This window comes from Chiloscyllium punctatum, chromosome 3 (assembly GCF_047496795.1).
Source record: "Chiloscyllium punctatum isolate Juve2018m chromosome 3, sChiPun1.3, whole genome shotgun sequence".
Classification (NCBI taxonomy): Eukaryota; Metazoa; Chordata; class Chondrichthyes; order Orectolobiformes; family Hemiscylliidae; genus Chiloscyllium; species Chiloscyllium punctatum.
In genome coordinates, this window is record NC_092741.1 from 46,494,203 (window position 1) to 46,510,455 (window position 16,253).

General features: G+C 42.6%; 1 protein-coding gene across 4 annotated transcripts in view; it reads left to right on the top strand.

The window, feature by feature from the left end:
- LOC140458371 (prolyl endopeptidase-like) overlaps positions 1–15,937 on the top strand; it is a 173,843-nt gene extending 157,906 nt beyond the window's left edge. For all 4 annotated transcript variants that reach the window (XM_072552818.1, XM_072552845.1, XM_072552838.1 and 1 more), the window contains 2 exons: positions 5,798–5,954; positions 14,214–15,937. In XM_072552818.1, the coding sequence (XP_072408919.1) occupies positions 5,798–5,954; positions 14,214–14,505 (449 nt within the window). In that variant the 3' untranslated portion in view covers positions 14,506–15,937. The remainder of the gene's footprint in view (positions 1–5,797; positions 5,955–14,213) is intronic.
- The last annotated feature ends 316 nt before the right edge of the window (positions 15,938–16,253 follow it).

Below are 16,253 nucleotides of genomic sequence, written 5' to 3' on the forward strand. Positions count from 1 at the left end.
CAGGGTATCTCAAAAAGTTTAAGTCACAACATAAGAGCACAAGCTATTGGGGGTAGTGTACTGGCATAAATAGAGAATTGGCTATTGAGCAGAAACAGTGAGTGTACAATGAGCATTCCTTTTCAGGTTAGTGACACCTGATGAGTGGGGTTCCACAGACATCTGTCTAGGACTGCTACCGTTTATAATATATATTAGTGATTTTGAGGAAGGAAACAAATGTACTTGCAGACGATACACAAATAGGTAGAAAGGCTGATTGTGACAGGGATACAAACAGTTTACAGAGAGATATTGATAGGTTTAAAAAGTTGGCAAATGGAGTACCATGTGGTAAAATGTGAAGTTGTTCATTTTGGAAGGGATAATAAAAGAACAGTATTATTTAAATGGAGAAAAACTACAGAAAGGTGGAACACAAAGGGGCTTGGGGATACTTGTGCGTGAAACACAAAGCTAGCACAGAGGTGCATCAGATAATCACAAAGCTAATGAAATATTGGTCCTTATCTCAACAGAATTGGAGAATAAAAATAGGGAAGTCTTACTGTACAAGGTGCTGGTGAGACTAAATCTGGAGAACTGTGAGCAGTTTTGGTCCCTTTATTTAAGGAAATATATTATTTCATTGAACACATTTCAGAGAAGATTCACTAGATTGCACCCCAGTATGAAGGTATTGTCTTATAAGCAAAGATTAAACAGGTTGTGACTCGTTAGAGTTTAGCAGAATGAGAGGTGATCTCATTGAAATGTATAGCATTTCTAAGGGGCTTGATAGGGCAAATGCTGAGATGATGCTTCTCATCATAGGAGAGTCTTGAATCAAAGTGCAGAGTCCAAATTAAGGGTAGCAAATTTAAGATTGAGGTGAGCAGAAATTTCTTCTTTCAGAGGGATGTAAGTCTTTGGAATTTCATGCCAGAGAGTGCTTGAGTATATTTAAGGCTGAGATAGAAAGATCCTTGCTCAGTCAGGGAATCAAAGGTTATGAGGAAAAGGCAGGAACATGGATACAAGGAATGCCGGATTGGCCATGATCTTATTGAATGGCAGAGTGGACTCTAGGGACCAAATGGCCACTCCTATTTCTATTTCTTGTGGTCTTATACAACCCATCACTAATTGTTATATAATACATTGAGGGGGATTCCCATGGTAAGGTGCTCTTGATGATTATACTTTCTAACAATACAAAGAGTGATTGGAAAAAGAAAAACCATAGCAGGTTGAATTAACAGAAGCCTATTTAATACTCACAAACACTTTGTGCGGAGAGGCAGAGCTCTGCCATTCTGCAATATTAAAGCCAGCTTTTATTTTACAAAGAATTCACACAAATTGTAACTTTAATAACTGATTTTGAGTTTTGTCACAAGTGCAAACAATATGCATACCACCAAAGAGCTATATCATACTTTAGTCAGATACCGTAGTGATGTTATTTTGCTAAATCATTTATTTTATGGTATCAGAAATGCTACTTTTTAAATGTATTCACAAATATAGGCAGTATTGGAAAGGCCACATTTGTTACCTATCCCTGTTGCCCCTGCAAGGCTATCTTTCTCATCTACAATTGAGAAAAAGGCCAATAACTGCTATTACATATGGGCACCTTGAGGTGGGCAAAAAATTGCAACCAAAGAATGAGAGTTATCAATGTGATCTGGAAAGGAAAACAGTTAGTGTTTAAAATGTACTAATGACAAATTAAGTCTTTCATGCTACAAATTTGCTTTTCATTGTTCATCATCTGTCATTTATCATTCATTACTGTCTTACAGTGATAACCAAATTTAATGTTTTCTCGGAAGCTGGATGTATATATATATATATATAGAACATAGAACATAGAAGAATACAGCGCAGTACAGGCCCTTCGGCCCTCGATGTTGCGCCGATCAAAGCCCACCTAACCTACACTAACCCACTATCCTCCATATACCTATCCAATGCCTGCTTAAATACCCATAAAGAGGGAGAGTCCACTACTGCTACTGGCAGGGCATTCCATGAACTTACGACTCGCTGAGTGAAGAACCTACCCCTAACATCAGTCCTATATCTACCCCCCCTTAATTTAAAGCTATGCCCCCTTGTAATAGCTGACTCCATACGTGGAAAAAGGTTCTCACTGTCAACCCTATCTAACCCCCTAATCATCTTGTACACCTCTATCAAATCACCCCTAAACCTTCTTTTCTCCAATGAAAACAACCCCAAGTGCCTCAGCCTTTCCTCATAGGATCTTCCTACCATACCAGGCAACATCCTGGTAAACTTCCTCTGCACCCGTTCCAGTGCCTCCACATCCTTCCTATAGTATGGCGACCAAAACTGCACACAATATTCCAGATGCGGCCGCACCAGAGTCTTATACAACTGCAGCATGATCTCAGGACTCCGGAACTCAATTCCTCTACCAATAAAAGCCAGTACGCCATATGCCTTCTTCACTGCACTATTTACCTGGGTGGCAACTTTCAGAGATCTGTGTACATGGACACCAAGATCCCTCTGCTCTTCCACACTACCAAGTAGTCTACCATTAGCCCAGTAATCCATCTTTTTATTACTCTTACCAAAGTGAATCACTTCACACTTAGCTACATTGAACTCCATTTGCCACCTTTCTGCCCAGCTCTGCAGCTTCTCTATATCCCGCTGTAACCTGCCATATCCTTCCTCACTGTCTACAACTCCTCCGACTTTCGTATCATCCGCAAACTTGCTCACCCAACCTTCTAACCCTTCCTCCAGGTCATTTATAAAAATGACAAACAGCAATGGTCCCAAAACAGATCCTTGCGGAACACCGCTAGTGACGGCACTCCAAGATGAACCTTTGCCATCAACTACTACCCTCTGTCTTCTTCCAGAGAGCCAATTCCTAATCCAAACCTCCAACTCCCCCTCAATGCCATATCTCTGTATTTTCTGCAGTAGCCTACCATGGGGGACCTTATCAAACGCCTTACTAAAATCCATATATACCACATCTACCGCTTTCCCCTCATCTACCTCCTTAGTCACCCTCTCAAAGAATTCAATAAGGTTTGTGAGGCACAACCTGCCCTTCACAAAACCATGCTGACTATCCTTGATCACATCATTCTTATCCAGATGTGCATAAATCCTATCCCTTACAATTCTATCTAAGACTTTGCCCACAACAGAAGTGAGACTCACTGGCCTATAGTTACTAGGGTTATCCCTACTCCCCTACTGACTGCACAGTTCAGAATGCGCTAACTGAATCATAAGGATACAATGAGGTCTGCAGATGCTGGAGATCAGAGTTGACAGTGTGTTGCTGGAAAAGCACAGCAGGTCAGGCAGAATCCGAGGAGCAGGAGAGTCGACATTTCAGGCCGGAGCCCTCCATCAGCAATGATGGTGGAGCCTTAGGGGTGGAGAGATAAATGGGAGGGGGTTGGGGCTGGGGAGAAGGTAGCTGAGAGTGCAGTTGGTGGATGGAGGTGGGGGTAAAGGTGATGGGTCGGAGAGGAGGGTGGAGCAGATAGGTGGGATAGGTCATGAGGACACTGCTGACCTGGAAGGTTGGAACTTGGATAAGGCGAGGGGAGGGGAAATGATGAAACTGGTGAAGTCTATATTGATGCCCTGGAGTTGAAGGGTCCCGAATAGAAGATAAGACGTTTTTCCTTCCGGTGTCAGTTGGTGAGGGAGTGGCAATGGAGGAGGCCCAGGACCTGCAAGTCCTCGGTAGAATGGGAGTGGGAGTTGAAATGTTCAACCAGGGGCACAGTGGGGTTGATTTGTGCGATGTTCCAGAGATGTTCTCTAAAGCGCTCTGCGAGAAGGCATCCAGTCTCCCCAGTGTAGAGGAGACCGCATTGGGAGCAATGGATACAATAAATGACATGTGGAAGTGCACGTGAAACTTTCATGAGTGTGGAAGGCTCCTTTGGGGCCTTGGACGGAGATAAGGGGGAGGTATGGGCACAGGTTAGTGGGCGTGGACCTGCCCTGGTAGTTGCGGAGGGAATGATCTTTGCGGAAAGCGGATAGGGGTGGGGAGGGAAATATATCCCTGGTGGTGCGGCCCATTTGTAGGTGGCCTGCTGTGCTTTTCCAGCAACACACTCATAACTGAATCATAAGTCTTGGCAAAACATGTTCAGCATTAGTTTTGAAAGTGATTGTGGCTTTTAATTGAAAGTTTTAATGAATTAAAAGACAAAAGGGACAAGTAGATAAAATAAATGTGGGCGGCACGGTGGCACAGTGGTTAGCACTGCTGTCTCACAGCGCCAGAGACCCGGGTTCAATTCCCGCCTCAGGCGACTGACTGTGTGGAGTTTGCACGTTCTCCCCGTGTCTGCGTGGGTTTCCTCCAGGTGCTCCGGTTTCCTCCCACAGTCCAAAGATGTGCAGGTTAGGTGAATTGGCCATGCTAAATTGCCCATAGTGTTAGGTAAGGGGTAAATGTAGGGGTATGGGTGGGTTACGCTTCGGCGGGTCAGTGTGGACTTGTTGGGCCGAAGGGCCTGTTTCCACACTGTAATGTAATCTAATCTAATCTAATATTTCATAGTGTATATTTTTATTAAAATATTCTTGTACGCTAGAAATTTCAGTTGATAAGGGAAGTATTTTAAATGATTTATATAGAATAAGCTGTACAGTACAACATGCTGATGCTGGTGCTGGTTGTAACAGGTAAGTTGTAATTTGTTAAATCCTATTAGCATGCACCTGACTGGGAAATATGAAGTGATACAATAGCTAGGGGTGGAAATTATTGCATAAGAATGACTATGAGCAATGTTTGTTCAGTTTTCAATGAAAGCTGAACCAACGAGATTCCAAAAAATGGATAGATAAATTTATGATGTCTACATCTAACACAGAAAATCATTTTCTTCCTTAAAATTAATAATGAGGGTTTGTTATATCTGACTTTAAAATGTTGCCTGCTGATAGTTTGCATTATAAATATGGGTTCATTTTAACAGAACTAGTATTGCTACCTCAAAAATGTTATTCAAGATTATTATTTCCAAATAAAAGCTGATATTGCATCTAGATTGATTCTAAGGAAGGAGGAGGATGTAATTAAGCTCCACCTTATACCTACTTCCTTATCAAAAGGGAAATATTGATAAATTTGTGATGCATTTCATTGGCTCAATTGGGATCCTGTGGGCATGTCAAACTAGAAATATCTGCTATAAAATGACTCAAATGATACAATTTCTGAAAAATGACATCTTGTTAAAGAAATGAATAATCAGAAACTAAACTGTGCAAAGAAGGATATTCGATTTTCAGTGTTGTTTTGGATGCAATGAAGAGTTATCTTTAAACATACTTTAGATGATTACTGCATAACTAATTACATATAACAAGTTCATTAAAGCTTTTCTGCATGTTTATGTGGATATATCAGGATTAGAGTTAAAAACCGTGGTGCTGGAAAAGTATAGCCAGTCAGGCAGCATCCAAGGAGCAGGAAAGCCAACGTTTCGAGTATAAGCTCTTCATCAGGAATGTTGTCGTCAGACCTTATGCTGGAAACGTCGATTTTCCTGCTCCTCGGATGCTGTCTGACTGGCTGTGCTTTCCTAGCACCACGCTTTTTAACTCTAATCTCTAGCATCTGCAATCCTCACTTTCTCCAAACCACTTTAACTTAATTTTGACCATTCTTATAGAATCATACAATGTGGAAGCAGACCCATCGGTCCAATCAGTCCATGCCGACCATAATCCAAAACTAAACTAATCCTACCGACTTGCTTATGTTTCTCAATCTCACTCTCTTTTTCAGCGGCTTGTGTCAACCAGCGACCTGACCTCTTTGGCTGTGCAGTAGTGCAGGTTGGAGTTATGGATATGCTTAAATTCCATAAGTTTACTATCGGACATGCGTGGACCACTGACTTTGGCTGTTCAGATCACAAGGAACAGTTTGAATACTTAATCAAGTAAGTTGTGAATATAAACAATCAGAAAGATGCTCTAATGTCCTGTCAAACTGTGAGTAACAGAATCATATATGCCAGGAACCTCAAGTCCAGTTCTAAGCATTATCTGACGTATCATCAATTTGAAATGATGTGGAGGTACTTATGTTTGACTGGGGTGGACAAAGTTAAAAATCACACGACACCAGGTTATAGTCCAACAGATTTATTTGGAAGTACAATCTTTCAGAGCATCGCTCCTTTGTCAGGTAACTAGTGGAGTAGGATCAGAGGACACAGGATTTGTAGCAAAAGATCATAATGTCATACGCTGATGCGATATATTGATCAAACCTAGATTGCTCTAAGGTCATTCATCTTTTAGAATTGGTTGTAGGTTTTGATTCATTAAAATGTAAATCCCGGAACTTCTTTCAAGCCACATTCCTGAGATAATTTAAGGTTTTATATTTTTTAAAAAGCGACATCTCCGCCCTCAGACAATGTATTAAAGGTGTGAGGTTAGAGTCTGTATGTATTTCAATCTTGAATCAGACTGATTCTGTTTGCAAAGTTGGAATTTATAAAATGTCACGTGAATTATAAAAAAATTGACTGCCTACAGATTGTTTGCTTTATGAACAAAATAGATTGTATCTGCAAATACAAATTCACACCATAGACTTGTGTGTCTGCATGCACAAGAGGGATAGAGTGTATGAGTGTTTACGTGTGAGAGTGTGTGTGTGTGCTCCTGAGAGAGCATGTGTATGAGAGAAGGTCTGCGTGAGTGAGAGTATTTTAAGAGAGTGTGTACATGTGCTTGTGTGTGAATGTGAGAGCGTACAGTGTAGTTGGGTCACCTGTAGTGTGACATGAACCCAAGGTCCCGGTTGAGGCCATCCTCATGGGTACTGAATTTGGCTATCAATTTGAAAGAAAGAGTTGTCTGTATAAGTTTGGATAATCCTTACGGTGCAGCGATAGTGTCCCCATCTCTGAACTTGGGTTCATGCCCCACCTGCTCCAAAGTATGTTGTAATGTTTCTGAACAGACAGATTAGAAACTATCTAAGGCAGGCTATACAGGCTGTTGTGGTGCAGTGGTAGTGTCCTTACCTTTGAACCAGGAGGCCCAAGTTCATGTTATACCTACTCAAGAGGCATTTAATTACTTATATGAACAGGTTAGAAGAAATCAAAGTCAGGTAACTCATCTGTGCTCAGAAAATGTCTAAGGCAAGTTCCACAGGGTGATATGGTTCAGTGATAGTGTCCCAATTTCTGAGCCAGGAGGCCCAGGTACAAATCTCACCTGTTCCAGAATCTGAACTGTATCTGAATGTATCTGAACTGGTTGATTTTTAAAAATAAAGATCTATGCCAGATCCAGCTGTTACTCATTAAGCAGCATCTCTTACAATAAATACATATGTATGAACCTTCAGTTCTCAGACAAATTGCATATTGATAGATCTTTATAGATGATCACAGTATAAGCTTACTTTGGAACTTTGCAAATGCTTTGTAACAGACTGTGAGGAAACAGAATGGAAGCAAATTTTTTTTGTTACTTTAAGGGATAGAAAGCACATTTATGCAAATGAAGAAATATGAGATTCAAAACTTATTTGAAGAACAAATGCAATTTGAAATAAATAATAGTGTGGTTATGGTAGGGGGTTTTAACTTTCCAAGCATAGACTGGACTGCCATAGTGTTAAGGGTTTAGATGGAGGGGAATTTGTTAAGTGTGTACAAGAAATTTTTCTGATTCAGTATGTTTATGTATCTACTAGAGAAGGTGCAAACTTTGACCTACTCTTTGGGAATAAGGCATGGGGCAGGTAACTGAGGTGTCAGTGGGGGAGCACTTTGGGGCCATCGACCATAATTCTATTAGTTTTAAAACAGTGATGGAAAAGGATCGACCAGATCTAAAAGTTGAGGTTCTAAATTGGAGGAAGGCCAATTTTGACGGTATTAGGCAAGAACTTTCAAAAGCTGATTGGAGGTAGATGTTCGCAGGTAAAGGGACGGCTGGAAAATTGAAAGCTTTCAGAAATGAGATAACGAGAATCCAGAGAAAGTATATTCCTGTTGGGATGAAAGGAAAGGCTGGTAGGTATAAGGTATGCTGGATGACTAAAAAAATTGAGGGTTTGGTTAAGGAAAAGAAGGAAGCATATGTCAGGAATAGACAGAAGAGATCAAGTGAATCCTACGAAGCGTATAAAGGCAGTACGAGTATATTTAAGAAGGAAATCAGGAGGGCAAAAGGGGGACATGAGATAGCTTTAGTAAATAGAGTTAAGAAGAATCCAAAGGGTTTTTGCAAATACATTAAGAATAGGGAGAGAATAGAGCCCCTCGAAGATCAGCAATGCGGCCTTTATATGGAGCCACAGGAGATGGGGCAGATACTAAATGAGTATTTTGCATCAGTGTTTACTGTGGAAAAGGACATGGAAGATATAGAATGTAGGGAAATAGATGGTGACATCTTACAAAATGTCCATATTACAGAGGGGGAAGAGCTGGATGTCATGAAACGTGTAAAAGTGGATAAATCCCCAGGACCTGATCAGGTGTACTCTAGAACTCTGTGGGAAGCTAGGGAAGTGATTGCTGGGTCTCTTACTGAGATATTTATATCATCGATAGTCACAGGTGAGGTGCCGGAAGACTGGAGGTTGGCTAACGTGATGGCACTGTTTAAGAAAAGTGGTAAGGACAAGCCAGGGAAACACAGACCAGTGAGCTTGATGTCGGTGGTGGGCAAGTTGTTGGAGGGAATCCTGAAGGACAGGATGTACATGTATTTGGAAAGGCAAGGACTGATTAGGAATAGTCAACATGGCTTTATGCATGGGAAATATCTCACAAACTTGATTGAGTTTTTTAAAAAAGTAACAAAGAGGACTGATGAGGTCAGAGCGGTAGTTGTGATCTATATGAACTTCAGGGCCACACACTCTTAGAACTGCAAAGGACCCCTTCTGTACTACATCCTCAGGAGAATTCATGCTCTCAACAAACAGTATTTCAACTCCATCTCAAACATCAAAAACTGTAAGTACAACAAACTTTTATCTACCCACCTCCATAACCAGCGCTCCTCAAACATTCCAGTAGATTCCCCCGACTTCTGGAACTGCTCGGATGCCATTAGCCATGCGGTTGGTGCGGCCACCATCCCCGTGCTGATTGATGATGTCACTTCCGCCCCCATCATGGCCACTTCCACAGCCACTTCCGCACCTCACAATTCCTCATGCACCACACGTAACATCACTTCCACCCCTCACATCGTCGCTGATGTCACACACTCAGTGACTTCTGCCCCCCCCCCGCCGTGTTTGCCAGTGACTTCCGCCCCCCCCCCCCCCCCACTGCCGTGTTTGCCACCACTTCCGCCCCCACCAACGCCACTCACCTGCATTCTGCTGACATGCCCCCCCCCCCCCCAGATCTCACTGTCACCATCCCCGCTCCCCCAGAACCCTGAGGGGAACACCACCCCTGCTCATGACTCCACCCCCATTCCCCTCCACCACCACACCCACTCCAGTTACTGGCTCTGCCCCCACTCCCAGCTCCACACCCACACCAGATCTCAGCTCCCAGCCCTGCCGAGTTTTCACCATCCCTCCAGACCTCCCCCTCACTGAGGACGAACAATCAGTCCACAGCAAAGGACTCACCTTCATCCCCCTCCGCCCATGCATCAATGAATTTAATACACACCGTGACATTGAACACATCTTCCGCCGCCTCCACCTCCGAGCTTACTTTCACAATCAGGACTCCCGCCCACCTTCCGAGGACCCCTTCACCCACCTCCAACACACTGCATCCACCTGGACACCCCGTGCTGGCCTATTACTCACCCTCGACCTCTTCATCTCCAACTGCCACTGGGACATTAACCGCCTCAACCTGTCTCCCCCCTCCCCCACTCCATCCTCTCACCCTCACAACGCGCAGCCCTCCAATCCTGACCTCACTATCAAGCCAGCAGATAAAGGGGGCGCAGTGGTAGTCTGGCGCGCTGACCTCTACACCACTGAAGCCAGACACCAACTCGTGGACACCACTTCCTACCACTCCCTCGACCATGACCCCACACCCCCATCACCAAACCATCATCTCCCAGGCCATACAGAACCTCATCACCTCAGGAGATCTCCCACCCACAGCTTCCAACCTCATAGTCCGGCTACCCCGCACTGCCTGGTTCTACCTCCTTCCCAAGATCCACAAGCCTGACCACCTTGGCCGACCCATTGTCTCAGCATGCTCCTGCCCCACTGAACTCATTTCTACCTACCTCGATACTGACCTATCCCCCCCAGTCCAGGAACTCCCTACATACGTTTGAGACACCACCCACGCCCTCGACCTCCTCCAAAACTTCCGTTTCCCCGGCCCCCAATGCCTCATCTTCACCATGGATATCCACACCCTCTACACCTCCATTCGCCATGACCAGGGCCTCCAAGTCCTCCATTTCTTCCTCTCCCGACGTCCCCAACAGTACCCTTCCACCAACACACTCATTCGTTTGGCCAAACTGGTCCTCACCCTTAACAATTTAAATCCTCCCACTTCCTCCAGACCAAAAGGGTAGCCATGGACCCCAGCTATGCCTGTCTCTTTGTTGGTTACGTAGAACAGTCCACCTTCCATCATTACATCGGCACCACTCCCCACCTCTTCCTCCGCTACATTGATGACTGCATTGGTGCCACCTCGTGCTCCTGCCAGGAGGTTGAGCAATTCATCAACTTCACCAACACATTCCACCCTGCCCTTAAATTTACCTGGACCATCTCTGACACCTCCCTCCCCTTCCTGGACCTCTCCACCTCCATTAATGACGACCGACTTGACACCGACATTTTTTACAAACCCACCAACTCCCACAGCTACCTGGATTACACCTCTTCCCACCCTATCTCCTGCAAAAATGCCATCCCGTATTCCCAATTCCTCCGCCTCCACCGTATATGCTCCCAGGAGAACCAGTTCCACCAAGAACACACCAGATGGCCGCCTCCTTTAGAGACTTCAATTTCCCTTCCCACATGGTTAAAGATGTCCTCCAATGCATCTCGTCCACATCCCTCAGACCCCATCCCTCCAACCGTAACAAGGACAGAACGCCCCTGGTGCTCACCTTCCACCCTACCAACCTTCGCATAAACCAAATCATCAGCTGACATTTCCGCCACCTCCAAACGGACCCCACCACCAGGGATATATTTCCCTCTCCACCCCTTTCCACCTTCCGCAAAGACCGTTCCCTCTATGACTACCTGGTCAGGTCCACAACCCACCCTCCCGTCCTGGCACCTTCCCCTGCCACCGCAGGAATTGCAAAACCTGCGCCCACACCTCCTCCCTCACCTCCATCCAAGGCCCTAAAGGAGCCTTCCACATCCATCAAAGTTTTACCTGCACATTCACCAATATAATTTATTGTATCCGTTGCTCCCAATGCGGTCTCCTCTACATTGGGGAGACTGGACGCCTCCTAGCAGAGCGCTTTAGGGAACATCTCGGGGACACCCACACCAATCAACCACACCGCCCTGTGGTCCAACATTTCAACTCCCCCTCCCACTCTGCCAAGGACATGGAGGTCCTGGGCCTCCCTCACCACCCCGACACCTGGAGGAAGAACGCCTCATCTTCCGCCTTGGAACACTTCAACCCCAGGGCATCAATGTGGACTTCAACAGTTTCCTCATTTCCCTTTCCCCCACCTCACCCTAGTTCCAAACTTCCAGCTCAGCACTGTCCCCATGACTTGTCCTACCTGCCTATCTTCTTTTCCACCTATCCACTCCACCCTCATCCCTGACCTATCACCTCCATCCCCACCCCATTCACCTATTGTACTCTATGTTACTTTCTCCCCACCCCCCACCCTCCTCTCATTTATCTCTCCACCCTTCAGGCATTCTGCCTGTATTCCTGATGAAGGGCTTTTGCCTGAAACGTTGATTTTACTGCTCCTCGGATGCTGCCTGAACTGCTTAGCTTTTCCAGCATCACTAATCCACTATATGGACTTCAGTAAGGCATTCAACAAGGTTCCCTATGGGAGACTGGTGAGCAAGGTACGATCTCATGGAATACAGGGAGAACTCGCCATTTGGACACACAACTGGATCAAAGGTAGAAGACAGAGGATGGTGGTGGAGGGTTGTTTTTCAGACTGGAGGCCTGTGAACAGTGGAGTGCCACAAGGATCAGTGCTGGGTCCACTACTTTTTGTCATTTATATAAATGATTTGGATGTGAGCATAAAAGTTATAGTTAGTAAGTTTGCAGATGACACCAAAATTGGAGGTGTAGTGGACAGCGAAGAAGGTTACTTCAGATTACAACAGGATCTTGATCAGGTCGGCCAATGGGCTGAGAAGTGACTGATGGAGTTTAATTTAGCTAAATGTGAGGTGCTGCATTTTGGGAAAGCAAATCTTAGCAGGACTTATACACTTAATGGTAAGGTCCTAGGGAGTGTTGCTGAACAAAGAGACCTTGGAGTGCAGGTTCATAGCTCCTTGAAAGTGGAGTGGCAGGTAGATAGGATAGTGAAGAAGGCGTTTGGTATGCTTTCCTTTATTGGTCAGAGTATTGGGTACAGGAGTTGGGAGGTCATGTTGCAGCTGTACAGGACATTGGTTAGGCCACTGTTGGAATATCATGTGCAATTCTGGTCTCCTTCCTATCAGAAAGATGTTGTGAAACTTTAAAAGAGTTCAGAAAAGATTTACAAGGATGTTGCCAGGGTTGGAGGATTTGAGCTACAGGGAGAGGCTGAACAGGCTGGGGCTGTTTTCCCTAGAGTGTCGGAGGCTGAGGGGTGACCTTAGAGGTTTATAAAATCATGAGGGGCATGGATAGGATAAATAGACAAAGTCTTTTCCATGAGGTGGGGGGTGTCCAGAATTAGAAGGCGTAGGTTTAGGGTGAGAGGGGAAAGATGTAAAAGAGACCTAAGGGGCAACTTTTTCATGCAGAGGGTGGTACGGGTATGGAATAAGCTGCCAGAGGAAGTGGTGGAGGCTAGTACAATTGCAACATTTAAAAGGCATCTGGATGGCTATATGCATAGGAAGGGTTTGGAGGGATATAGCCCAGGTGCTGGCAGGTGGGACTAGATTGGGTTGGGATATCTGGTCGGCATGGACGAGTCAGACTGAAGGGTCTGTGTCCATGCTGTACACCTCTATGACTCTAAGAAGATGAGGATTCATGTTAATAAAATATACTCCATTATTGTTGCAAGCAAAAATCAAGTTACAGCAGTTTTGCAATATTCCAGCCCCAAGGTGAGTTTCAAATATCAGCAATGAACAGTCAGCTTCATATGGTTCACATCATTTTCTATAATTGTGCGTTTATTATTTTCATTATGGCTTTTGTGAAGTTTTTGTCATTTTCCCCTTCTTTAGAATTTACTCCAGATCTTATTGACAGGGGGTTCTTTAGTTTTCCATCTATTAAACCATATGTTAACCTGTCAGTTCTACACTAGTGCTGTAGCTGTATCAGAATGATAAATTGATGTGTGAGAGAAAAAAAAATCCACTGAGAACAGGTCAGATGTTACAAGAACAATTGATTGTGTTGAACTGTGCCACTCCGAGCTCAATACCATATTTGGAATTAAGCATCCTTTGAATTAAAGCAGCAAGTTGGCAACACCAAAGGGACATCCCAGTGCATCTCATTGGTCAGGTGAAATTAGACAAAGAATATGTGGGAATAGTACACAGGCTACCTAACATCTTAACTCCCAAATAATTAGAGTTGTAGATTCCGTAAATCAAGACTGGCATGGTACAGTTTTTTTACTGTCCCAAAGATACATCTGATGTAATTTTATTCATGCTGTGAAAGTGCCAGTGAACTACATTATTTATGATAGTTTTTACTTATGCAAAAAATAGCTGAAAACATTATTTTAAATTTATATGAAAAGGTAGGAATCACCTCTACAGATATATCAGCGACATTAGTATTCTGGTATTGAAGTCATAACCCAAAGTTACTACTAGTTCAATGAATAAAATTTCATGTATGTTTTCAGTAATTATCTGTTTTACCACAGAGTTTTAAGTTTGATATCAATTTAATCGTCAACCTGAATTGTAAACTTAACTAATGTTTGGAATTAGTAAGTCTTCTATTTCTTGACCAAGATATTGTGCTTCTGTAATACCCAATTCTTTAAGACTATTAATGGTTTCATATGTTTTTTTTTAGATACTCACCACTTCATAATATCAAACTACCAGATGATGGCATTCAGTATCCAGCAATGTTGTTGATGACAGCAGATCATGATGACCGTGTAGTTCCTCTCCACTCGATGAAATTCATAGCTACTCTGCAACATGTTGTTGGCCATGACCCAAATCAGAGCAACCCACTGTTCATCTATGTTGATACCAAGGCTGGGCATGGTGCTGGAAAACCAACAGCGAAAGTAATTCAGGAGGTCACTGATATGTATGCCTTCATTGCAGAAACATTGCACCTTGAATGGGTCAATTGAGATAGGTTTTGTTATCTGTGCATATAATTGGTGTGAAGGTATAGTTTCAAAACATCTAAACAAATTTAGAATACGCATCAGACATTTAAGCATCTTAAAGTAGTACGTTCTTTGGGATTGAAGGATATTTTGAGACCTCATAGAATAACTATTCCTACAAAGTAAGAGATATGGAATAAAAAGTAGTTAACATTTAGCCACTGTGTGCAGCATTTTGAGAAATAAATGAGCCACTAAATATTCCAGTGGTTATTTATGCCTATAAACAAAATTTCCCGATATTATAGTGATATCCATTTTGTGTTTGTGTGTTTTTAATCTACATGGAATATTGTCAGAATTGGACATAACTTGAGATTATTTTACACAATTGCACCTTGTTCCACTTGAAAAGAAATTCAATCTAATAAACCTAGACTTAAATACACAAGGAGATTTTCAAATAAATGGTTGTAGTGATTGTCCATTTAAACTTTTATGTTTTCTACAGTTGAGGAAGTTATAGAAACATTTCATATGATGTGTATTTTTACTTTGTATTTAATACAATTCAAACATTTCTGCCCTTTCCCTTTCCTTCTGATTACCTATTACTCACCTCTACCAATGCTTCTGTTATTTTCATTATTTAAACAAACTGAATTAAACAATGCTATGAAATTGAGGTTTCTTATACTTTTCAGATGTGTAAATAATAGCTTTCCATTACTGTAGGCAGTTAGTTTGTGACTTTATAGACTGATCCACCCCACTACATCAGAATAGATCAACTTCCACATGCTTGGCTGTATATTGGCCATTCATAAGCATGAAAATTCAGGGACACAGTAAACAATCTAAGTTTGTATCTCTGTGATGTAACTTAGAATATCACATTTTTCTGTGTTCTGATAGATTTTTTGTGTGTTTTGTCTGTTTAAAGAAAGCTCAGCACAATACGTCTTGAATTTTTGAAAGCTCCTGCTGGATTTTTCACGGTAATGTGCAATTTCACCAGGTGGTAGAGAGGAGAGGTGTTTGAGATTTTGTCCAAATGTATTGGATGCATTTGGCAAATCATATATTGTGACCCAGTAGAATTAAGTTATACTAATGCTGATTTAAAAGTTTTTTTTTATAAGGTGTAGGTAATGAATTGAAATAGAGCATAGGCGTATGAATTATTTGTCCTTGCTTAGTCTCTAATGGATATACAACAAAATAAGCTGCAAAATACAAAACAGTTTTAAAGATAATTTCAGACAGCCACATACTTTACCATGTAACTTCAGTGCATTTAAGTTGCATTTGACTGTTAAACAATATAATTTTTACCTCAAATCTCAGTTGAAGAAAGCACTAGTAACTAATAATTCAGGTTCACACCTCCTTATGCTGAATTAATGTACCAGGGTTTTAGTACCTGAAAAAATAAAATGCAACTTGCCTAAAATTCCTGCTTTTCTGAATTTGTTTTCCATGCTAAGAATGATTTTACTTTTTAACATTGATACATGTGAACACCACCACCTTCAAGTTCCTTTTCAAGCTACTCATTGTCTTGACAAAAATATCACACCATTGTGATATTGTCGCTGGTATTAGTGATCAGTGTCCTCAGTCGTTATGGGGTAATGCCCATTTGATATTTGTACTGGACAAATCAAATTTCCATCTGGAACCTGGTTGGATACTATTTTTTTCACGAAGTCATAGTGTACTAAAACATAAACATTCAATGTTACAGCCTATTTTTACAATAACACAAA